The sequence below is a fragment of the Meriones unguiculatus genome, chromosome 10 (assembly GCF_030254825.1).
Source record: "Meriones unguiculatus strain TT.TT164.6M chromosome 10, Bangor_MerUng_6.1, whole genome shotgun sequence".
Classification (NCBI taxonomy): Eukaryota; Metazoa; Chordata; class Mammalia; order Rodentia; family Muridae; genus Meriones; species Meriones unguiculatus.
Genome location: NC_083358.1, coordinates 108,977,157 through 108,999,673, shown reverse-complemented (window position 1 = coordinate 108,999,673; position 22,517 = coordinate 108,977,157). Strand labels below are relative to the sequence as shown.

At 52.8% G+C, this 22,517-nt stretch overlaps 2 protein-coding genes across 2 annotated transcripts; one reads left to right on the top strand and one right to left on the bottom strand.

The window, feature by feature from the left end:
- The first annotated feature begins 1,957 nt into the window (after positions 1 to 1,957).
- Positions 1,958 to 15,895, top strand: Sv2a (synaptic vesicle glycoprotein 2A). Its single transcript, XM_021650554.2, has 13 exons — positions 1,958 to 2,107; positions 5,431 to 6,352; positions 7,671 to 7,851; positions 8,860 to 9,011; positions 9,096 to 9,229; positions 9,798 to 9,887; positions 10,106 to 10,216; positions 10,391 to 10,479; positions 11,032 to 11,196; positions 11,359 to 11,492; positions 12,935 to 13,141; positions 13,656 to 13,815; positions 14,278 to 15,895. Exons 2-13 carry the CDS (start codon positions 5,731 to 5,733, stop codon positions 14,459 to 14,461), a joined length of 2,229 nt encoding a protein of 742 aa, XP_021506229.1. The 5' UTR covers positions 1,958 to 2,107; positions 5,431 to 5,730; the 3' UTR covers positions 14,462 to 15,895.
- Positions 15,896 to 17,468: 1,573 nt separating this feature from the next.
- On the bottom strand, positions 17,469 to 18,365 carry Bola1 (bolA family member 1). The gene is made up of 2 exons (XM_021650553.2): positions 18,216 to 18,365; positions 17,469 to 17,947 (listed from the first exon to the last, which is right to left on the bottom strand). The coding sequence occupies exon 2, from the start codon at positions 17,942 to 17,944 to the stop codon at positions 17,531 to 17,533; it is 414 nt and encodes a 137-aa protein (XP_021506228.1). The 5' UTR covers positions 17,945 to 17,947; positions 18,216 to 18,365; the 3' UTR covers positions 17,469 to 17,530.
- Positions 18,366 to 22,517: the final 4,152 nt, after the last annotated feature.

Below are 22,517 nucleotides of genomic sequence, written 5' to 3'. Positions count from 1 at the left end.
GGCCCAGAATGTTAGTCCTGTTCAGGGGACTGGGGAGGTGGTGAAGTACATGACTTAAGCCTTTCCTCAGAACTTAAACTGTATGTTTCCCCTTTTCAGAATGCTTGCAGTCCTGGGGGTTGAATCAGCCCTGGGTCATATCTCTGGCCCTCTCTGCCTTTTATTTTGCTACAGGGCCTCACTAAGATGGCCTTAAACTCATCCTGTAGCCCAGATGGCCATCGGACTTGGGATCCTCCTGCATCAGCTTTCTGACTAGATGGGACAAAAAGGCTTGTGCTACCATCCTTGGCTGATGAGTACAATGTTTGTTCTGAGAAACTAAATCAGTGCAGAATCACCTGAAAGAGAAGGAGCAGCTTCCTGTCAGCAAGGCTCGGCTATCACTTAAAATGGGGAGCTATTATTTAAGTTAAAAGATACGTTAACCTTAAGAAGGGTCATGAATGAAAGCCTACTAAAGGGCCAGTCCCCAAGGCCCGCGTGGGCGGGGCTGTTCGAGCACTGTCCTGGATAGAGTACTTCAGCCAGCAGATTCAGAGTAGTTGTAGAGCACTGGCAAGGCTTCCCGGGCCCTAGAGGTGGGGCAGAGAGTTGTTGCCAGGAGAGTTTTTGGATTCATTGGCATTCTACTGGGGATGGCCAGGTGCCATTAAAGATACAAACCTCCCCTTCCGTTGTCACTGTGACCATACATTGACCTGGTCCTCATCTGGCTTTCAGAGGAGAATGTCCTGGACACGGAAAATGTTCAGTGTAGCTGAGAGCTGAGTGTTTAAGGTAAATTATTATCTATTATGCCTTTAAGTAAACTGTGAATTTTATTGACCCAAACATTCCCCAAGTCCAGCTTTGGCTCGTACAAAACTTAGGCCAGAATCCCTGGCCTAGTAAGTGTGTCAAAGGTCCTCTGGGAACTCTCAGCACACAGGCTGCCCAGCACAGAGGTTTAACACAGCCCAGCATCCGAGACCCACCTAATGAGCAGAGGCAGACCCACTCCCAAACATGCCATGTTCTAGAGAAGCAACCTGCCATTCACAGAGGCAGAGGACTTGGCCAAAAGCCAGAAGTGGAAACCTGGGCTAAGCCTTTGTCAGCGCTCTGTCCAGACAATTCCAGGGTCTTCCCTGGAGTGGACTTGTTCAGGGTGTGCATCTTCAGACTGTCTCTGACTTCTGGAGCAAAGATGCTCACCAAGTGATAGCTCTTGGGTAGTCAGGCCAGGTTATCTGAAACTGACACAGGGAAGACAGATAAAAAAGGAGCCCAGTGAGTGCTGAGCACGCCCTCCTCTGGAGGAAGGGGGTGTTAATGGGATTATTATTTTTTTTTATGAGTTACTGGGGAGAGTAGATGAAAAGGGAAATGTCCAGTTAAGCAGATGTGTAAACAAACTCCTTCCCCAGCCTCTGCTCCCAGCAGCTGAATTAAGGGGAGGAGGAAGTTGGCCTTGTACAACAATCTGGGCTAGTTTTGGGGAAACAGATGACAGGGACCCAGGAGTCACTGACTCCAGCTGTACAGAAACCACATCTTGATATCTCTGCATCCTCTCCCATAGCCAGGTGAACCTGGGCTCTGAGCTGTGGGTTTGGGGGAAGGTTCTTAATTCCAGGGAGCCGTGTAGATGGGGAGGAAGCTGTCTTTAAGCAGCGAGAACGGCTGGGACTCCTGGGTTCTGTCATCCTGGCTTTGGGTGCTAAGGAAGGGGCTACCGCACCCTCTGTCTCCCCACTTGCTCTCCTAACCACTATTAATGTCTTCCTTTAGTTTCTGTCATCTTTTGGTAGGGAGGAAAGGGCTGAGAAAAACTGTCATTTCCAGCCGTCGCCCTGACATCCCCTCCAGTCCCTTCATCATCTTCCTGTGTCCTAAGTCCCCTCTTCATCCTTTTCTTTCGCCACCCTCCCTCCCCACAATGGTCTCTCCCGATGCTCACTGGCGCGGAGGAGGGGGGGGCGGAGGCGGGGCCGGAGCGCGTGCTGGGGGCAGGTCTGCAGTGCTGCTTCCCCTGGTACGAGGAGCAGTCGCCGCTGCCGCCTCAGCCCCGCGGCTGGACCCCCTCCCTTACCCGGGGACTCCCTGACCGGGGAAGCCAGCTCAGGTGAGACCCCTCTCCTCTCACCTCCACCCCGCCCCAGGCAGAAGCATCCTTGCCCAGCCTTGCAGCCATTTTACCTCTGATGCTTGACTCACGGGGAGGGTGACTGTCCCCGCCGTAGGGGTGAGGGGTGGTGGTGATGGTGATGGTGGCGGTTTGGGGAATGGGCCATTTATTCCAGTTGCTCTGAGAATGTACTTGAATAAATACATATATATGTGCACATACACATATGTATATGTATGTATCCACACATACATGCATAGATACATATATAGATGAGGATTTTTTTTTTCTACCTTAGTCTAAGTCTCCATTACAGTCTTTGGATGTAAACGTGGTGAGGGGTTGTTAGGTAAGCTGAGGCTCCCTCAAACTCCCTCCCCTTCTCACCTTAATGTATGTGCCCCCCCCCCCATGATAAATGACCTTGGCTGGGGCCAGAGAATGAGTGCTGCCTCTCTTGCCTGGACTTGGGTGGGTTAGGGGCAGAGAGGTCGGGTTTCTAGAGGATAGAAGGAATGAAACACCCGAAAGACCGAGACGAGAAGAAGCGCCCGGGGGCTGGGGCCCGGGACCCGGGGCTGGAGGCAGTTTGGTGGGGAGGAGAGGGGCGCAGAATGATGGCGCGCACCTGCCCAGCAGCAGGACCAGAGGTGGGGCCGCAGTGGAATCTGTCCCAGGGCCTCATGCCTCTTACCAGAGCCTAGGCTAGGTGGGGGTGGGGGTCTCCGTCATCCTGGCAGGGGCAGTCCCTAAGCCTGTGCGAGGGGAGCATTCGCTCTGCCTCTCTCTGCCCTCTCCGTGAGCATCGTGTGCATTCTCAGCTGACACCTCCCCCCCCACGACGAAACCGGATGCTCCCATCTTCTGAACCCAGGGGTAGATTGTGGGGGTGAGGGGCAGCCCTGTTGGTCCTGGGGAGGGGTAGGAGGCTCAGGTATCAAGCTGTGGGTGCAGGAGGGGAGCTTTGGAACCCTCCCCCCCACATTCTATCTTCTCTGTCCCTTGTCCTTTTCCATGAGAGCCTTTTGACAAATGACTGCTTCTTAATGACCTTGTCACTTCTTAATGACTTGGGAGAGGATGGGCTGAAAACCTGGGTGTCTCCTAAGGCAGGGGCTTTGATTAGGGAGGTAGTCTGGACCTGAGCAGTTGCCCTGAAAGGGAAGGCATGACTAGGAGGCCCTTTCCACCTCCTGCAGAAAATCTGGACGCATTTCTTCTGGTCAGGTGAAGCCAGTCAGCCTTAGAGGACTTGGTAAATCCCAGCCTGGTCTCCTTTAACCCCACCTCTCCCAGGGCCGTCTGTGTTTCTCAGGCTCAGCCACCCTGTGCGCTTCGTGGGCTAAATATAGCACCACTTCCTCAACAGCTCAAAGAATTTGTCTTCTCTCTCTCCCTCCTGGGCTTGTTGGCCCTGGGGGAGCTGGCTGTTGAGCCACCATCTCCTGTGATGGATGTGGGAGCCTTCCCTGCCCACACTCACCTCTGAGGAGTAAGGAGTGTCAACAGGCGCTGGAAGCAGACCCTGGCGGGCCAGATGCTGCCCTCGGGGTTTGAGGGGAGATCAAGGTTGGGAAAGAAAGGGGAGGAGCACAAATTGCATTGCACTGAGGGTGGCTGGTCCCTGGAGCATGGAGAAAAGGTGACACAGGGGCCATTGCTTCTGGTCACTGTTGTCCAGTGCTTACATCTGTGCCAGCGCTTCTTTCTGAATGACATAGCAGTATTTACCGTTTCCCACCAGCGTTGTGCGTGTGTGTGTGTGTGTGTGTGTGTGTGTGTGACATTAGTCAAGGCTGGGTGGGAGCAGAGGATAGTTTTAAGGGGGAAGGATCTTGCTCTGAATCTAGGCCCGCGTCCTCTGTTGCCACAAAGGAGGCGATCCTCTACCTCCCTTTGGGGGATGTCTTTCTTCTTTTTCTTTTTAGGGGGCGGCCCTAGGTCCCCTTCATTCTCCATCAGCTGCCTACGCAATGCGGTATTTGTGGACTCCTTTTTCACAGACTCCTGAAGAAGCAGGGGGATTAAGGGGGATTAGGAAGGGAGACCCTGGAGGAAGGAGGCTCAACCATAGACCTTAGACTCCCATTAGAAACATGACTTCAGGCAGTTGCTTCTGCTCCCACGGGTGAAAGGGGGCCTATATGTGACATTCTGAAAGAAGGGGATCCCGCCAGTGTGTCCCCTCTGGATCTTCCTTCTTGTCCCTTCTACCCAGGTTCCAAGTCTCCGTTTTGGAGTCTTTATCCTGTTGGTCTACAAATATAACTAATTCCAGGGGTTAGTTTAAACACTGAGTTCTTGGGAGGATTCTGGGCATCAGTGGTCCAAGATGAACTTCTGCTGGGGTCTGCTGCTTCTTTCACACTTTTCAAATCCAGCAGGGAAGGAAGGAAGGAAGCTAACACTCATAGAATAATAGTGTGAGGTTAAGTTTCACAACCGTGAGAAATGAATTTTCCTAATTTAATTATCATCAAGTTGGAGAGAAGGACACTGAGGCTCAGGCAAATTGGGACAACCCGCCCATCAGCAGTCAGCAAGGAGGGGGTTGGGGACTTCAAATGTCACGTGCTTTGCATCCAACCAGCATTCTCCTTGATGGTGTCTCCTTGTGCCATTCACCCTTAGGAACAGGCAGAGGGGGCTTGGCTGTATGTCGTCAGCACCATGCTAGAGATAGTGTCTCACTACCTTTTCTGTGCTGGGTGTATGCACACTGTATCACTAAGCCCTCGCCTTTTCCTTCTAAGTAAGAGGGAACCGTGCCGTACCCATGCATCGCCAAACCCAAGTCTGCATGACTCGGGAGGCATGGCTTTACTTCCCAGGCTAAGCCGGGAGAAGTCCCTCCTTGGGAGACATTGGAGGAGGCACGGTGGAGGCCCCTAGGTCCCCACCATCAGATTCACCAGTGGACTGAAGGACCTGATTGGAAAGCTTGTCCTGTCATACGTCACCCTCAAGTTCTGTCTCAACCAGAGCTTTGGCCCAGACCAGAGCAGGAAACCCTTGCTTCTCCTGTTGCCTGGGTCTTCTGTGCAATGGGTCTTAACTGGATGCCGGCAGCGGTTAGGGAAGGGCAGATGGCTCACTGATCCTGCAGCGCATCCCGTGGCTCTCCCTCCAAGGTCACAGAAAAGCGACTCGCACTTGGAGTCCCACAGCCAGCCCAGATAACCATCCCTCTTTAACGGCTGGTACCTGGGGTGCAGCTGCCAGCCGGAGCCCGTGGTCTCAGCGTGTGTCTGGGTGGAGAGGGGTTCCACACTGTCCCTGCCTCCCTAGCCCAGTGAACTCCCTTTTCTCTCTCCTCCTAGGTCTGCAGAGGCTCCCAGAAGGGAAGTAGAAAGTCCTCCCTGAAATACCTTGGCTCCTCAGTTGAGCCTCTCCAACCTGGCTTCCCCTTCCCATCCCATTCCCCTTCTCCCCCTCTCCCTCTCCCACTCACCCTCCTAAACCCGGTGCAGAACAGAGCTCTGTTCTCCCTTTTCCCTCCTGGACCTCACTGGCCAGGCCCTAGTTCCTCTCCTCTTGACCCCACACGCCACTGAGCAAAAGGCTGAAAACCAAGCGGAGAGAGTGAGGTGGACCCAGCGAAGCGCGCCCCAAGCCCCATCATGGAAGAAGGCTTCCGAGACCGGACGGCGTTCATCCGTGGGGCCAAAGACATTGCCAAGGAGGTTAAGAAGCACGCGGCCAAGAAGGTGGTGAAGGGCCTGGACAGGGTCCAGGATGAGTATTCCCGCAGGTCCTACTCCCGCTTCGAGGAGGAGGACGACGATGATGACTTCCCGGCCCCTGCTGATGGCTATTACCGCGGAGAAGGGGCCCAGGATGAGGAGGAAGGTGGCGCCTCCAGCGACGCCACCGAAGGCCACGACGAGGAGGATGAGATCTACGAGGGCGAATATCAGGGCATCCCTCGGGCAGAATCTGGGGGCAAAAGCGAACGGCTGGCAGACGGGGCGGCCCTGGCCGGCGTGCGAGGGGGCCTGAGCGATGGGGAGGGTCCCCCTGGGGGCCGGGGGGAGGCGCAGCGGCGGAAAGATCGCGAAGAGCTGGCTCAGCAGTACGAGGCCATCCTCCGGGAGTGCGGCCATGGCCGCTTCCAGTGGACTCTCTACTTCGTCCTGGGCCTGGCGCTGATGGCCGACGGGGTGGAGATCTTTGTCGTGGGCTTCGTGCTGCCCAGCGCTGAGAAGGACATGTGCCTGTCCGACTCCAACAAAGGCATGCTAGGTAAGGAGAGCCCCGCTCTTCCCCTTAGCGTGCTGTGCCCCGGACGCCCGCTGGTCCCCGCGCACTACCCACCCGTAGACACCCTCCTCTGGAGGCTGGGTGGATAAGATTGGGCGTGGAAGAGAGGGAGCGTAGCTGGAGGGTCTGGCTGGGTGGTGGTTTGCCCAACTGCCACGGTGGGTCGGGCTGCTGTTGAGTGGGCCTCGAAGCCTTCCACCCCGTTGCCGGGTGCCTTTCCCTGACTGCAGAAAAAGGCAACTTTGAAATGCCTTGTTATAGACAGGGAGGGTCTGTTTGGAGGGATGTGGAGTGTCTGGGGACCAGGAATGTCTCTGATGGACAGCGGTCTAGAATAAGAAATCCTAGCAGCTCGCGGAGAAACTGAGGGCTGGCTTTACCGTGGACAGGTCTCTGCCTCTCTGTCTCTCTCTTTCTGTCTTTCTCTTTCTCTGGGCTTGTTTGTTTTGGACACTGATAAAATGCAAAGTTTGGAGATGATTTTAGGAAAGAAACAATAAACTAGGGGATTTTAGGACCAAGTATTAGGGAGAGAAGGATAAAGGATAAACTTTGTATTGGAGACTCTTCCCCAAGGAACAAAAGATCTTCCTCTTTGAGAGCATCAAAAGCGGAAGAGAAGGGCTGGGTGAGGTGGAATTAGTCCCAGCTCTCGGGAGGCAGAGGCTGGTGGATATGTGAGTTTGAGTCCAACCTAGTCTACATAGCTGGTTCTAGGCCAGCCAAGGTTACACAGTGAGACACCATCTAACCCCCTCTGTCCCCCCCAAGCCCCAAACAATATACTGGGAGGGTCCAGAGGGTGGGGGTGGGGTGGGCATCTAGGAATCTGGGCAGATCCATTTTACTTCCAGGTGAGCTGAGAGGGGAAGAGGACAGACAGGAAGAGGGGTGGGGGTGAGGGAGGGTTTCTCTAAAATCATTGCCTCCTTGCCATTGAGCGCCTGGTCTCCCATCCACCGCTGCGCACACACCACCCTCACTCACTCTCTTTTTATTTATTTTTGGTCTTTTTGAAACAGGGTTTCCCTGTGTAGCCTTGGCTGTCTTGGACTGTAGACCAGGCTGGCCTTGAACTCACAGAGCTCCACCTGCCTCTGCCTCCCTGCGTGCTGAGATTTCAGGTGCGCCACGGCGCCCGACTGGCTCGTTCTTTGTTAGACTTAACCAGCTCCTAGAAGTTCTTCAGATCCATTCTACTTCAGAAGCTGCAGCCCCCACTGTTGGGGCTCCAGGAGAGAGTGGAAGGGAGAATAGCAGCATACCAGGTCACACCTCTCTGGATTCTGTCCCTCTGCAGGCCTCATTGTGTACCTGGGCATGATGGTGGGAGCCTTCCTCTGGGGAGGCCTGGCTGATCGGCTGGGCCGGAGACAGTGTCTGCTCATCTCGCTCTCCGTCAACAGCGTCTTCGCCTTCTTCTCGTCTTTCGTCCAGGGTTACGGCACTTTCCTCTTCTGCCGCCTCCTGTCTGGGGTTGGGTGAGTGTCCACATCCTAAACCCTTAAAGACAGCGCAGGGCCCTGGTCACTGCTGTAACATACGCTCGGCACAGGGTTAGGAGTGTTGCATATACCCAAGCGCACATGGATGGAGTGAATGAGCATCTTTCCCATCCCCCCTCCTGTCCAGTGCCTGCCTGCCTGCATCCAGGATCCTAGGCCTGGCCCGTCCCTGAGCTCCCCAGCTTCCTTCCATCTCTTTCTGAGGCTATTCACACAGAGGTCCAGGGGCCTCGGCCTGGGCCTGGAGCTATCCCCTCCCAAAATGTACATTTTTCCTGAATTTGTCAAAAAACCTTGCTGGCACCCACCCTCTTTGGCAGAATATGAAGTCTTTCCCCTCCTGCAAGTACCGCCAGGCCCTCATTGTCTGTCTCCATGTTTTGTTGTTGTTGTTTGTTTTCTGGTTGTTCCTATACCTGCCCCAAGACTCGACTTTGCCTACCCTTTTCCTGTGGAGGTTTAAAATTTTATTTTTATTTGGACATAGTCATAGCTGTTCCAAAACACACTCTGTATCAATAGACCAGGCTGGAGAGTTATCTGCCTCTGCCTCCTACGTGCTGGAATTAAGGGTATGAACACCCACCGCAAAGGCTTGTCTGTTGTGTTTTGCTTTTGGATTTTTATTTGGATGGAGTCTCGCCAGGTAGCCTTGGCTGGCCTGGAACTTGAAGTCATCCTCTTGCCTCTGCCCCAGCTGCTGGGAGCACAGGCACGCCACTCCACTCTCCTGCAGTGAGCTTGCCTCCCGCCCCACAATTAGCCACCTTCAAGGTTTAATTTAATGCTTGCTCTTTCTTTGACCCGAGACCTGCTTGCCTGTTTCCTGCCATCCCAGGAATGGTGACTTGGTGGCTGGTGGCTGAGAAGAGCTTGTAGGACATAATGTATGAGATGGAGATGGGGGGGCTGAGGACCCAGAACACTGGGGCAGAGGATTGGGATGATGGCGGTTGTCTAACGCTTAACTTTCGAAATGTCCAGGATTGGCGGTTCCATCCCCATCGTCTTCTCCTACTTTTCGGAGTTTCTGGCCCAGGAGAAACGTGGGGAGCACTTGAGCTGGCTCTGTATGTTCTGGATGATTGGCGGGGTGTATGCAGCCGCAATGGCCTGGGCCATCATTCCCCACTATGGTAAGCAGGAGTCCCCCCGACTCTGCGTCCCCCCAGCTCTGCCGAGCCCCCTGCTTCTCTGCTGATTCTGTGACTGTCTGCCAGGGTGGAGCTTCCAGATGGGCTCAGCTTACCAGTTCCACAGCTGGAGGGTCTTTGTCCTCGTCTGTGCCTTTCCCTCTGTTTTCGCCATCGGGGCTCTGACCACGCAGCCAGAGAGTCCCCGATTCTTCCTAGAGGTGAATGACTTGTTCCCGTGGGACGGGGAGGGATGAAAATGCATGCGATGAGGTTTGGCACTCTTGTGACTGCTCCCCCCTGCACGTGCCCATAACTCTGGGAGGACTTTGTTTTGCTTCTCTCGTCTTAAAATATGTCTCCAGAGCGGTTTAGAGGGTAGGAACCATGCTCGGCTGTGGTGTAGCTGAAGCTTCTGCAGGCTCGTGTGGATCCACCCTCACCCCCCCCCACCATACCAGGCTTCAGCACATTTGGGTGTGGCTTCTTCTGTGACCATCATTTTCCTCAGCTTAGGCTTTTCCTTTTTGTTCTTCTGGAGAAACCCCTAGGATCTGTGCCGCCATCTGTTCCCTTTCGAGCCACCCCCCCTCAATTCTTGCCCAAGTCTGGTCACGCCTTGCTGTACCGCAGCCTGGGCTGATGTATATCCCCGTAGATTAGGCTTGGGAGGGAGCTGGGAGTCTTTTGGTGTCTTGGGACCCCGGAAGTCAGAGGGAAGGGACAGGTTCTGTAATACTGGCTCTGGGAGCCCCAGACTGAATGTTGGGATTGTATTTGTGGTTCTAGAATGGGAAGCACGATGAGGCCTGGATGGTGCTGAAGCAGGTTCATGACACCAACATGCGAGCCAAGGGCCACCCCGAGCGGGTCTTCTCAGTAAGCCCCAGCCCTTCCCACCCGACCCTCCAAATCCCTCTTTGGACCCTTTCTGGATGTCACCCATTTTCCTAGATGGTCTTGGACCAAGCTGCAGTTCACCAACCTTCCCAGGGAACTGTGTCGCTCCCTGCCTCTTATTTTGCTACTGGGAGAAAGAGGCGCTTGGCTCGGGTTGGGAGACAGTGTGTGTCAGCGCACCCCTTTTCTTGTGCCAGGTAACCCACATTAAAACGATTCATCAGGAGGATGAACTGATTGAGATCCAGTCTGACACCGGGACCTGGTACCAGCGCTGGGGAGTCCGGGCTTTGAGCCTGGGGGGTCAGGTAAGGGTGGATTGAATGGTGGAGCAAGAGAAGGAGGGAGTGGGAGAAATGGAGAAGGGAGGGCTTGAACCCGTGTGACGGTGAAGATGAACGGAGGGAGGCAGAAAAGCAAAAAGTGGAGGTCTGCAGGGAGAGCTAGCCCGGACGCCTTTGGCCTTCACTGTGTCCCTGTAGGTCTGGGGGAATTTCCTCTCCTGCTTCAGTCCAGAGTATCGGCGTATCACTCTGATGATGATGGGTGTGTGGTTCACCATGTCGTTCAGGTGAGAGGGACCAGTGGAAACATTCAGGGGAGGGAGCGAAGTGTCGTGGCTGAGTGTGGCTAAAGGAAAGCGATGAGACTGGGGACGGAGGGAAGGTGCTGTCTTCTCCCCTCCTCTTGACGCTTTATCCAGGTTCCCTACTTAACCCACCAAACTTGTAATTCAAGATGACAGATATTCAACAGACAATGTGCTGGGGTCAGTAGACATGTCCTCGTCCTTAGTGTATGTTCTGTCAGGAGCAGACAAAACTAGCTGCTTAGTTAGTGCAGTGGTACCAGAGTGCGGTGAGGACATGGGGACAAACGGGGCTGGGTGGGTGGGGATCTCAATCCTCAGGGTAATGAGACAGGCCGAGGGGTGGGAGAGGAAATGTCCGGCAGGAAGAGCCTAGGATGGGTGGCAGAGAACACCTCACTGGCCCCAGAAGCGCAGGAGCTCGGAGGAGTATGTGTGGGCGAGGCTGGCGGGAAGCACGTGGCCCACACAGGCGACTGCTGGGCTCCCCCTGTCTCGCCCACCCTCTCTGATTCCTCGCCTTCCGCTCTCCAGCTACTACGGCCTGACCGTCTGGTTTCCCGACATGATCCGCCACCTCCAGGCTGTGGACTATGCAGCCCGAACCAAAGTGTTCCCGGGGGAGCGTGTGGAGCACGTGACGTTTAACTTCACGCTGGAGAACCAGATCCACCGAGGGGGCCAGTACTTCAATGACAAGTACGTGGCGCCTTTCCGCTGGCTCTCTCCCCCGTCCCTTCTACTGCTCAGCTCTGAGTTCAGGACCAGGTGTTGGGGGCGGAGTGAGTCAGTGAAGGGGCTGGGCGGGGGGAGGGGGCAAGGCGGGGCCTCGGGGGCGTGTCTCATCACCCCGGCCTGCAGGTTCATCGGGCTGCGGCTCAAGTCCGTGTCCTTTGAGGATTCCCTCTTCGAAGAGTGTTACTTCGAAGATGTCACATCCAGCAACACGTTCTTCCGAAACTGCACCTTCATCAACACCGTGTTCTACAATACTGGTAAGGCGGCCACGGGGCCAGGACCGGGGCCTTGAGGAAGGGGGGGGGAGGCTCTCTCACGCCCGAGATTGCACTTCTCAAGCTCAGAGTCCCCTGGAGCCCTGGCTCGCTTACCGGCCATCACCGGGAAATCTCCTGGGTGTTCTCCTGTGATTTGAAGGAAGCTTCACGTTTCTTTACCTTTAGCTGTAATTAGAGAGTGAGGTAATGCTAATGTAGTTTTGAAGAGGGTAAACGGGGTTATTGGGAAAAAGAAAGGCAATAAAAAGGGATATTTAATAAGAAGAAGGTTGGGAATCCTGGCATCAGCCCATTTCTTAGCTTGGCCTAGTGACACAGCCTGTAATCCCTGTCCTCAGAAGGATGAGGTAGGAGGACTGAGAATTGTCTGGCAACGTTGTAAACTCCTGTCTCAAATGAAAACACACTTGGAAGGGCTGAGAGCAGCTAGTGGTGGAGAGTGCCCGGCCCATGCGATGCTCTTTAGGTTCAATCCCTAATATTTAAATTTTTTTTAATTGAGTATGGTGGTGCACTCTGGAGCTCTAGTTCACTAGAAAGCAAGTTTGAGGCCAGGTTAGACTTCGCGAGACCGTTTGGTTGTGGTTGTTTGGTTGGTTTGTTGGTTTTTACTTTTATATCATTAAAAATGGTGCCCGAGAGATGGCTCCTCAGTTACGAGAAGGCTAGGTGGTTACTGCTCTTGCAGAGCACTTGGGTTCAGTTCCTGGCACCCACAGCAGGCAGCTCTCACCTGCCTGTAACTCTTGCTCTAGAGGATCCCACATTGCCTGCTGGCCTCTGAGAGCTCATGGTACACACACACACACACACACACACACACACACACACACCCCTAAGATAAATCTTTTAAAAATATGTAAAAAAGATCTTTTAAAAATTTAAAACCTCCTGAATCTTCTTTTTCTCTTTCTTTGTTTTATTTTTGAGAAAGGGTTTCTCTGTGTAGCCCTGGCTGTCCTGGAACTCACTCTGTAGACCAGGCTGGCCTCGAACTCAGAGATCCACCTGCCTCTGCCTCCAGCGGGCTGGGTTAAAAGCGTGCACACCACCGCCCAGCCTGCTAACATGGAGTACTGTGTAAGCTTTCCCCACCTTGCAGATGCCAGAGAGAGCTTAGATTTAATTTTTAATGTTTTCTTCAGAAGCAGTCCCTAGGCCAGCAGCAGGCCTCCTATTTACAGCCAGATCAGGTGGACAAAAGGGACGAACAAGAAGCAAAGGCTAGTAAAGCCTCACATACACCGAGCTTCTTGAGTACCGTCGTCAGCTACTAAAAAGCTTGCTGCTTCCCATGGTGCTTTGCGATGAGTGCGGAGGACAACGCTGAGAGCCCCTGACTGCTAACTTCCGCAAATGCTGCAGAAGCGGTGAGCGGGAGCCCCCTCCGTCTCATGCTCCTCTGTGTCCTGCCCCTCTAGACCTGTTTGAGTACAAGTTTGTGAACAGCCGCCTGGTGAACAGCACGTTCCTGCACAATAAGGAAGGCTGCCCGCTGGATGTGACAGGCACAGGCGAAGGCGCCTACATGGTGTACTTCGTCAGCTTCCTGGGGACACTGGCTGTGCTTCCGGGAAACATCGTGTCTGCCCTGCTCATGGACAAGATCGGCAGGCTCAGGATGCTTGGTACGGGGATGAGGGCTGGCGCTGGGCCAGGCTGTCCGTAGGCCTCTCACCTCCGGCTGTGGAGGGCATCATCCAGAGAGCTTCTCCCTCTGTGCTGTTTGGGGGTGCTGCGGTTTGGGGTGGAGCTGGCGCAGTTACTCTCGGGGGTTAAAGAGGTAGGGAGAATAACAGGCAAAAAGGGTACAGACTTTGAGGTTCTAGATTTGGGGTTCGGCTCCACCTGGGGCAGGTTACACCCTGTGAGCGACACAGGAATGGAAATAACACGTCTCTCAGAGGGCAGGTGTCTCGGAGAGGCACACTGAAAACACCCTGCTAGTAAGCTCATAGCTGGTGTCGAATCAATGGCTGCCACTGTTACCGGCATTAACAAACACCAGGGGATGAGGACAGTGAAAAGCCTTCCTTTGGGCCACTTTGGGAAATGATTATCTGGGGTCGTCTCAAAGCTAGCTAGCTGGTGACACGCTGGGCCATGGCTGGGTTTCATTGCTGTCCCCTCTCCTGGCTCCAGCTGGGTCCAGCGTGATGTCCTGCGTTTCCTGCTTCTTCCTGTCTTTCGGGAACAGCGAGTCAGCCATGATCGCTCTGCTCTGCCTTTTTGGGGGGGTCAGCATTGCATCCTGGAACGCGCTGGACGTGCTGACTGTTGAACTCTACCCTTCGGACAAGAGGTAGTTTGGAGTGTGGCGGGGTGGGGGTGGGGCAGAGGCGGGGGGTGGCGGGTGGGTGGGTGGGTGTGTCAGGACTGGGGAGAAGTGAGCTGCAGTGGAGGGCTGAAGGAATACTATTAGGGATAAGAATTCTGTTAGGGCTATGACTGTTGTCAGGGATAGGACACACATCTCTGCTGAGTTTTTCCTTAACACTTGGAAGCTTTTGTATTCGCTCTTTACTCTGCTAGTTAACTAACCTCATGCTTCTGTTTCCTTTCTCTCTCATCTCCCGATTAATCCATATACCCACCCTCCCTTCCCACTTCTTCATCCCTTCATCCCCCCCCATCATGCACACCACTTGCCTTCTCTCCCCCACCCCCTGCCCTCCACGCCCTGCTTCACTTTCCCACCTGCCTGTCTTCCTTCTTCTGGGTGTCCTGATTGCCTTGTGTCTTGGCTCTGGGGATGGCTGAGCAGGACTACCGCCTTCGGCTTCCTGAATGCCCTGTGTAAGCTGGCAGCAGTGCTGGGGATCAGCATCTTCACGTCCTTTGTGGGCATCACTAAGGCTGCCCCCATCCTCTTTGCCTCAGCTGCCCTTGCCCTTGGTAGCTCTCTGGCCCTGAAGCTGCCTGAGACCCGGGGGCAGGTGCTGCAGTGAGGGGCCGGGTCTCAGGGGCTTTAGGGATGGCAGGCACACTGTGAGACCAATAATTCCTTTTATCCCTCCCCTGCCCTGCTGTCCTGGTCCTCACTCCCCCGTGTTTGGTGTCTTAGCTGTGTGTGCCTGTGTGCATGTGTGTGACCCTGATGGGCAGGGACTACGGGAAGGTCCCTTCACCCCGGTTTCGGGAGGAGGCTCTCCCCAAATGCTGCCACCCTCGACTTTGCACAGGAGAAGGCCCAGCTGCCCCCTTCTCTCCCGCAGCATTAATGGGGGCCCTGTCTTCCTGCCCCAGGGATTCCAGAACTTCCGCCTTCCCCGTCATTCCCTCTGCCTAGGCCCAGCTGAATCACAGGTACAGAGTTACATTGGGGCTGAGGCTTGGACCAAAAGAACTTGAGTGGGAAGGGTCTTGGGTGCCCTCTAACCGCCCAAGGATGCTGGGGAGCAGCAATAAACCCCAGCCCTCTGGTCTCCATTTTCACCTCAATGCAGGCTACAAATGTGAAGCCTGGATTTTATGGAATTAGTTTTCTGATTCTTGTTTCTGTGTACGTTCTGAGGCAGCTTAGGGGGACCGTGTGTGGATGTATGCATACACTCACGCGTGTGTGTGTGTGTGTGTGTGTGTGTGTATGTGTGTGCACCACGGGGCAGGGGTACCACTATACTGTTTGAATATAAGCCAAGGGTAGTGGTCTCGGTAAACACACATACACAACACTGTTTTTCTATAGTACCTCCCAGGACCTTGTATCTGTGTCAGGGCTGGGAGGGAGGAGCCCTAGGCCAGGCTGGGCTAAGAGTCCAGCCAGCTAGGGGGACCTGAGACACAGGACAAGGCCTCACTCTTTCCTGCCTCTAGAGAGGTTCCACCCACTAGCCACATCCTCCCACCTGACCTGTCCGCACAGGCAGCGGGCCAGAGGAAAGTATGGGGGAATAACCAGCAGATTCGAAAGCACAAGGAGCTGGGGCAGGGTCGGGCACAGGAAGCAGGGGCCCTCCCACAACCCTTCTCAAAGAGGTTGGGCAGAGGGGACCTAATGCAGGGACCAGAAGCCTCAGTTTCCCCAACTTGCCCTTCCACGGAACAGCCTCTGTAGGTAGAGCTGCCCCCGTCCTACCCTACTCTGTGTGGCTGCTCTCTTTGGTACTCTCTTCCCACTCCCATTGTAGCTGTGATGTGTTGTAGTTTTTAGCTGTTTGTAAAAATGTTAAAAAGTTAAAAGGAAGTTAAAATAACCACAAAAAAAAAAAAAAAAAGAAAAAAAAAATCCAGATTCCCCCCCCTCATGCTGCGTCTGGTGCCCTCAGCCCTGAGGCCATTCCCGATTTTGTAACACTGAACCGGGTGGTGGCTGTTTTCACTCTGGTGTTTGTGCTCAACGGACTGCCTTCTCCTCCAGTGCCCAGTGTGCGTGTGTCCCCTCTCTCCAATCCGTGGCTGGACGTGGCCCTCTCCCTTCCATCCCCAGGGGAGACACATCCACCTTCTTGTCTCCTGGGAAACCCTAAACCTGATTCCATTGACGTGAAAAGTGAAATGAAAAAATACTGCTGAAAAATAAAGGGAACAAAACCCTTCAAACCCAAATCTGCTGTGTGCTTCCTGGCATCTCCATCCACTTACCTCCATCCTGACCGTCTGGGGGAGCTACAACAGTGTTGCCATCACGAATTCCCTAAGGCTGAAATAAGCAAACCTCCTCTATTAGTCTTGACTTGTGGAATGGGGGGTACATTTGTTTATGGCAGCTGGAGAGGTGGCTCTGGGGGCCAGGAGCCCTTGTTACTCTTGCGAAAAGCAACACAAACATATATGTTCATGAGCATTTTGCCTGCGTGTGTATATACGCACGTGTGCCTGGTACCCATCAAGGCCGCAGGAGGCCATTAGATGCCTTGGAACTCATTACAGTTGGCTGTGAGTCACCACGTGTGTTTTGGGAATCATACCTGGCTCTTTGAAGAGCAGAAAGTGCTCCTAAGTGCCCTGCCCCCAGTTTTAAGCAATGTCTTCTGGGAATTCCTACTGCCTGCAGCTAGCCCTTGACTCCCCTTTACTGAAGTCCATCCCTGCTTTCATCAAGCCATGTTACTTTTTTTATTCTTTCCTTTTGGAGAAGGTCTCACTGTTTAGCCCTGGGTGGCCTTGAATTCAGTGAGTTCTGCCTGCCTCTGCTCCCAGTGCTGGGGTTAAGGCTCCGAAGTCTTTAATAACCCTCTGCCCAAGAGGTCCAATTTTAGAAACTGCTTATAGTCAGAAATGGACAAGAGTACATACACATACATATCTGCATGGCTGGGATTGAACCAGGGCCTCATACAAGCTAGTCAAGCGCTCTGGCACTGAGGTCTGGCCTCAGCCTAGCATGCGTTCCACAACGCTCTTCTAAGCCTCCACACAGAGGGCTCTGGGAAGCTGCTCTCCAGCACTATCCGAGCTTCCCCCCAAAAACGAGGCAGTGTTTGCTTTGGTTCTTCTGCTCCAAACGCGGGAATTTCCTTCTTTCCGGGTTAATTTTGCTATCCTTGCAAAACCCCAATAGTTCACTCCCCCACGAATCCCTTCCCTAGTCTACAGGTGATTTCCTTCTCGCCAAAAACGCCTATAGGAGCCTAACAGCTGCGTAAACCTGATGACCTGAGTCGAATTCCCGGAACCGTGTGACAGTGGCAGGCGTGACCCCCAGGCGTCCTCCTCTTGACACGCAAACGTGCCGTGGCATCACATGCCACCCCTCCCATCACATACACAGTAACTTGTGGCTCCAATTTAACAGGTATTAGGGCTTTGACCTCATGCAGCCGTTTCTCCTTTATTGGCCCTTTCCGATTTAGGAGCAGGGCGCCTCTCTCTAGTCTAACCCAAGCAAGGGCAGTTGCAAATGGTGGCCCTTTCCCTTAGCTTAGCTTCCACCTGCCAGTCGCTTCTTTGCCTTCGCGTGGTGTTTATTAGAAAGGGAGGGGTCCTGGCCGGTACAATCAAGGCAGGAGGCAGTAGTGATGTAGTAGTTTATTCTCAGTAGACCCTTCTGGGTCCTTGTTCTCCCAGTCTGGGTACTAGGAGGTCCCTCGAGTTTTCTTGCTCCCACCTAGGCAGGGGGGGCTAATGTCCAACTGTGGGTTCTCCCTCCACTGGGCGGGGGTCTTCGCCTGGATGGCCAGCGCGTGTACCGGCCCAGCCAGTTCCTCCGACAGTGCCTGGTGGACCAACCGGTGCCGTTGCAAGGGGCTCATCCCCTTGAACCGAGAGCTCACCACCGCCACACGGAAATGCGTCTCGCTGCCCGCAGGGACGGCGTGGCCGCCGCTCTCGTTGCGCAGCTCCAGTACCTCGGGGCTCAGGGCTTGCTCCAGCTTGGCACGGATAGCGGCCTCCACTGGCCCACCAGCCGCCGACCCCGCGCCGTCCCGAGACAAACACGCGCGCGTGGCCATGGAGACCATGCACCGGGACAGACGCGCACTCAGCATCCGCTGCGGAGGAAGGAAGGACACGGGGATGAGCGCTGGCTCCGCACACCCTCCCCACGCACCCCAGACAGGCCCACCCAGGGACCCTTCTGCTCCGCGGTGCGCGTTAACGCGGCCGCTATGCCGGCAACGGAGAGACGAGGGGCGATTGAACGGTCCTAGCTGGGCACCGGGGAGGCATGGCTGGGAGCTGTAAAAATGGATTATGTGCAACGTGGGCCTTTCGGCCGAGTCGGAGCCCTAACGTCCCCTCCGAGCACTAGGGTGGTACCTTTGTACTGGCTTTACCGCGGCTTGATCTAACAACTGAATCTCCGGGCGCACAGGGTCGACGCAACCGCTAGGAAATGCGTTTCTGGTCTGGCAGGCGCTACGTAATAACCAGAGGGTTCATGGGAATTGTAGTCCTTGTTCCTCTCGCCCTGTGAAGGCCTGCAAGGTTGGGAGTTGGAACAACGCAATGCAATCAAAAAGTTTTCTTGCAAATTTGAGATTGTTGTTTCTTGATCTTGTAACTCAAATCGTTTTAGTCCTTAAAATAAATTATTAAAAACAAACGACGTCTCATGTAGCCCAGGCTGGCCTCTACTGTTCTAGAATGCCTGTTCTTTCTTGATCCTCCTGCCTCTACCTCCTACGTCCTGTGTCGCTGGTAGCGTGTCTCCATAGTAAGATCGGGATTCCTATGAGATTATAACGGACCTTGCTCAATAGGTGAGCCACATCCAGAAGGGCGTGTCTGCGGGGACAGCCTCTCTCCCAAGATAATCTGTCCTGCCTGAAGCAGATAATTCCAGGGAGAAGAAAATGAAGCCCCTCACGAAGCCCCGGAACAGCTGCATCAACTTCCTCATAGGGTCCCACGCAGCTTTTTTCCTCTTGCAGATCAGTTCATTCCTGAGAGAAAGGCCGTCCCTCTCTCCGTGTGGGCTAATGAACAGTTCCACCTGTTGAGATTAGACTCTGGTCTCCTTCTGCCTTCTGTCTCCATACTAACAGTCACCACCCCTGGATCTCAATTACACTGTTTTACATACAAGAACATGGAAGCCCATTCTATATGCTAAACACACTATTGTGGTATGTCAGACCAGCGCTGGTGGCTTGAGGATAAAGACAGGCCCTGCTCACAGAGTCTACAGAACACTGGAGACATAGTGGAGCAGTACTGTGGCACTGTGCAGGCACACGACGAGACCACACACCATATCACCCAGACTTGGGGACCAAAGAAACTTGTCGCCTTAGAGAGGGCAGTCTAGAAGAAACAGCAAGAAGACTACTTTCTTTCTTTTCTTTTTTTAAGGATTTATTTATTATGTATACATGCCAGAAGAGGAAATCAGATTCCATTACAGATGGTTGTGAGCCACCATGTGGTTGCCTGGAATTGAACTCAGGACCTCTGGAAGAGCAGCCAGGGCTCTTAACCTCTGAGCCATCTCTCCAGCCCAAGACTACTTTCTTACATCATTTTGTCAGGACGTGGTAGCTGATTTGAATGAAAACATGGCTGCTTTAAGGAATGACCAAGGTTTTTATTGTTCTCATGAGAGAGAATACAGCCAGAGGCATCTGGAAGAGTCTAGAGCAGGAAGGAAAAATAGCAGACTAAACATGGCCAGCAGACTGAACTGGGCTATGAGAAGAGGGAGAGGAGGGGAGAGTGCGAGAGAAAGATTAAATATAGATATAGATATACATCAGACAGACAGAGCACTAAGAGAACCTAGAGAGCTCATGGCTGAATGGCAGGGTTATATTATATAGGAATCTGAAGATGGGAAAGGGAAGTGAAGTCCTCGGAGCAGTTTAGGCTAGGGGGTGGGGCGAGAAGAGCTGAGAGGAGCCACAGGTACTGAATGAGCCCTGACTATTAGTCCATGCACCTTGGTATAAAAAGAACCACAGTCAGCTACTTGTCTCATGTTTCCTTGGGACCTGACAGTAGCCTTGTCATTTGTCAGCTCTGTGCTGTTGCAGTTTGTGGCAGCCTGAGCTGTTCTTGTCAGAGACATCTCCTTAGGTCAGGCCAACTTCTTGACTTTGCTGCAGGGAAGAATTTCAGGACAGTCAGCACCACACAGGGCTAGACTTTACTTTGTTGATTTTATTATTACCTGTTTTTTTTTGAGGGGGGGCAGTTTTATTTTCTACATAGCCCTGGCTGTCATGAAACTCATGATGTATAACCAGGCTGGCCTCAGACTCATGGAGCTCTGCCGACCTGTGCCTCGAAAGCGTTGGCCTTAAAGGTGTGCATTACTGTGCTTGGCTAGAGTGGAGTTTGTTTATTTATGTGTTGGTTTGTTTATTTATTTTGGTTTTCCAAGACAGGGCTTCTCTGGGTAGCCCTGGCTGTCCTGGAACTCACTCTGGACCCCAGGGTGGCCTCAAATTCACAGAGATCCACCTGCCTCTGCCTCCCGAGTGCTGAGGTGGAGTTTATTAAGAAGAGATTTTAACAATAATTTAATGGTGGAGGTTAACTGACATGCAAAGGGAAAGGCTAGTGTGGACTGTGAGCTTCTTAAGAGAATTAAGTGCCTCTTTACATTTGCCTTTAGATAATTTGGTGGCTTCTAAAAGGTTCTCTAAGGGTTGCGAAGAGATTTAAATGTGATCACAGCATGGTCCCTGAGGTCCATCAGATAGTATCACAGCTGATAAGGTAAAACCCTGTCATGATGTTCGTACAGGTGAATTAAGATATGCTTTTACGGCAAATATTTTGTGTATGTGTGTGTGTGTGTTGCTTGTGAGATTTTCAGAAATCTATAGTTTTACATCATAGAGAGGCATGTAAGGGACATGTATGCTTAGGCTGTAAGCAAATGTTAATGGTATTGAAACTCTTCACAACAGATGGTGAGAAACTTCAGCTAGGTTCTGGGATGGGGCTTGCCTTTCCCTTCCGGGTTACCTCTATTTTTCTGCCTTTCTTCCCTTCCTGCCTCATGTGCAAAAGCCATGGAGAGAGAGTTTTGGAAGAATTAGGAGGTGGATATAGATAGGTCTGGTTAAGCTCTGGGGTCAGAGAGGACAATGATGGCACTAAGGCAGGAAAAAGTTCATTTTCTCTAATGACAGAAAGTTTCAAAAGTCATGCAAAGCCAAAGCTGGTTAGTTGGTTAGTTTATTGTTTTTTGAGACAGATTGTGTAGCCCTAACTGTCCTGGAACTCACTAGGTAGACTAGACTGCCCTCGAACCCAGAGATCTGCCTGCCTCTGCTTCCCAAGTGCTGGGATCAAAGGTGTGCGCCACCACGGCCCGGCTCCAAGTTTATTAAAAGAGGACAATGTTATTAGTGGTTTTGTTTTTAAAACAAAGCCAAAATATGAGGGTAGGCAGGTTGTAATTTCAACAGCTGCCTCATGGGGGAGAATGGATACAAGCAGGAAATGTTTGAGTCAAGCAGGCATGAAGGACACCTCACCCCCCAGACGGGAGCTTTAAGGAAGCCTAATTACCAGAAAAGGAAGACTTAGGATCTGGACAGCATCTGAAAGACAGAATAAAGGAAAAGCTGTACAGCTGGGTAGACCCAACTCTCAGGTCCCAAGGAAACTTTGCTTCCCCAAATTCCAAATGACAGCACAGGTTAGCTGCTCATTAGTATACCAAAGCCCATGCTGGCCTCTGGGCTCCCACAATCAGGTCCCTGTTACATATTTCACAGTCCAGCTAGCTCCTAGCCCTTCTCACCTCTTCTCTTACCCTAAACTCCCTGGAGGGCTATAAAAACCCTGTTATTTATTAGTCTCTCCTTTCCTGCTCTCTCTATGCCCCCCCCCTCACAGCCAGGTCTATATTCTTCTTTTTCTCTCTGCTCTGGACTCCTCCAGATGCCTCTGGCTGTTCTTTCTCGAATATCTACAATAAAAACCTTCCCCTAAACCACACCATGAATTGTTCATGTTTATACACCAACAGATCCTCAGGGCTGCTTGGGGGGACTGTCCTGGTGTGGTGGGGATTATGGGAAGAAGAATATGTATCATCTCACTAAAGAGATGCTATTCACCAACGTCCTCTAGGAAGGTTTAAGGTGAACCTGGATTCTTTCTTTCTTTCTTTCTTTCTTTCTTTCTTTCTTTCTTTCTTTCTTTCTTCTCTCTCTCTCTCTCTCTCTCTCTCTCTCTCTCTCTCTGACACAGGGTTTCTCTGTGTCGTCCTGTCCTGGAACTTGCTCTGTAGACTAGAATGGCCTCAAACTCAGAGCTCTGCTTGCCCTTCAGAGCTTAGATTAAAGGCATGAGCCATCACTGCCTGGCTGAGCTGACCTCTGATGGGTGATCCGTTGGCCAGGTGGTTGAATGGCTTAACTGGATTGATTAAGACATGTTTTGAGTAGCTTGGAACATTAGGGTTCCACCTCAAACAGAAATTTCATCTTCTTGACCAGAAGAAACCAGTTTTCTCTTGCCTGGGCCTTTCCTGCTTCTATGCCTGTTCAGTGAGTGGCAGCAGTGGAGAGAAAAGGCAGGGCCAGGTCCTGCTAGACTATGGATGGCTTTCTTAGGTGACTTCCTCCAGTCCCTAGGCAGCAGCTGAAATCTAGTGGTTTTAGT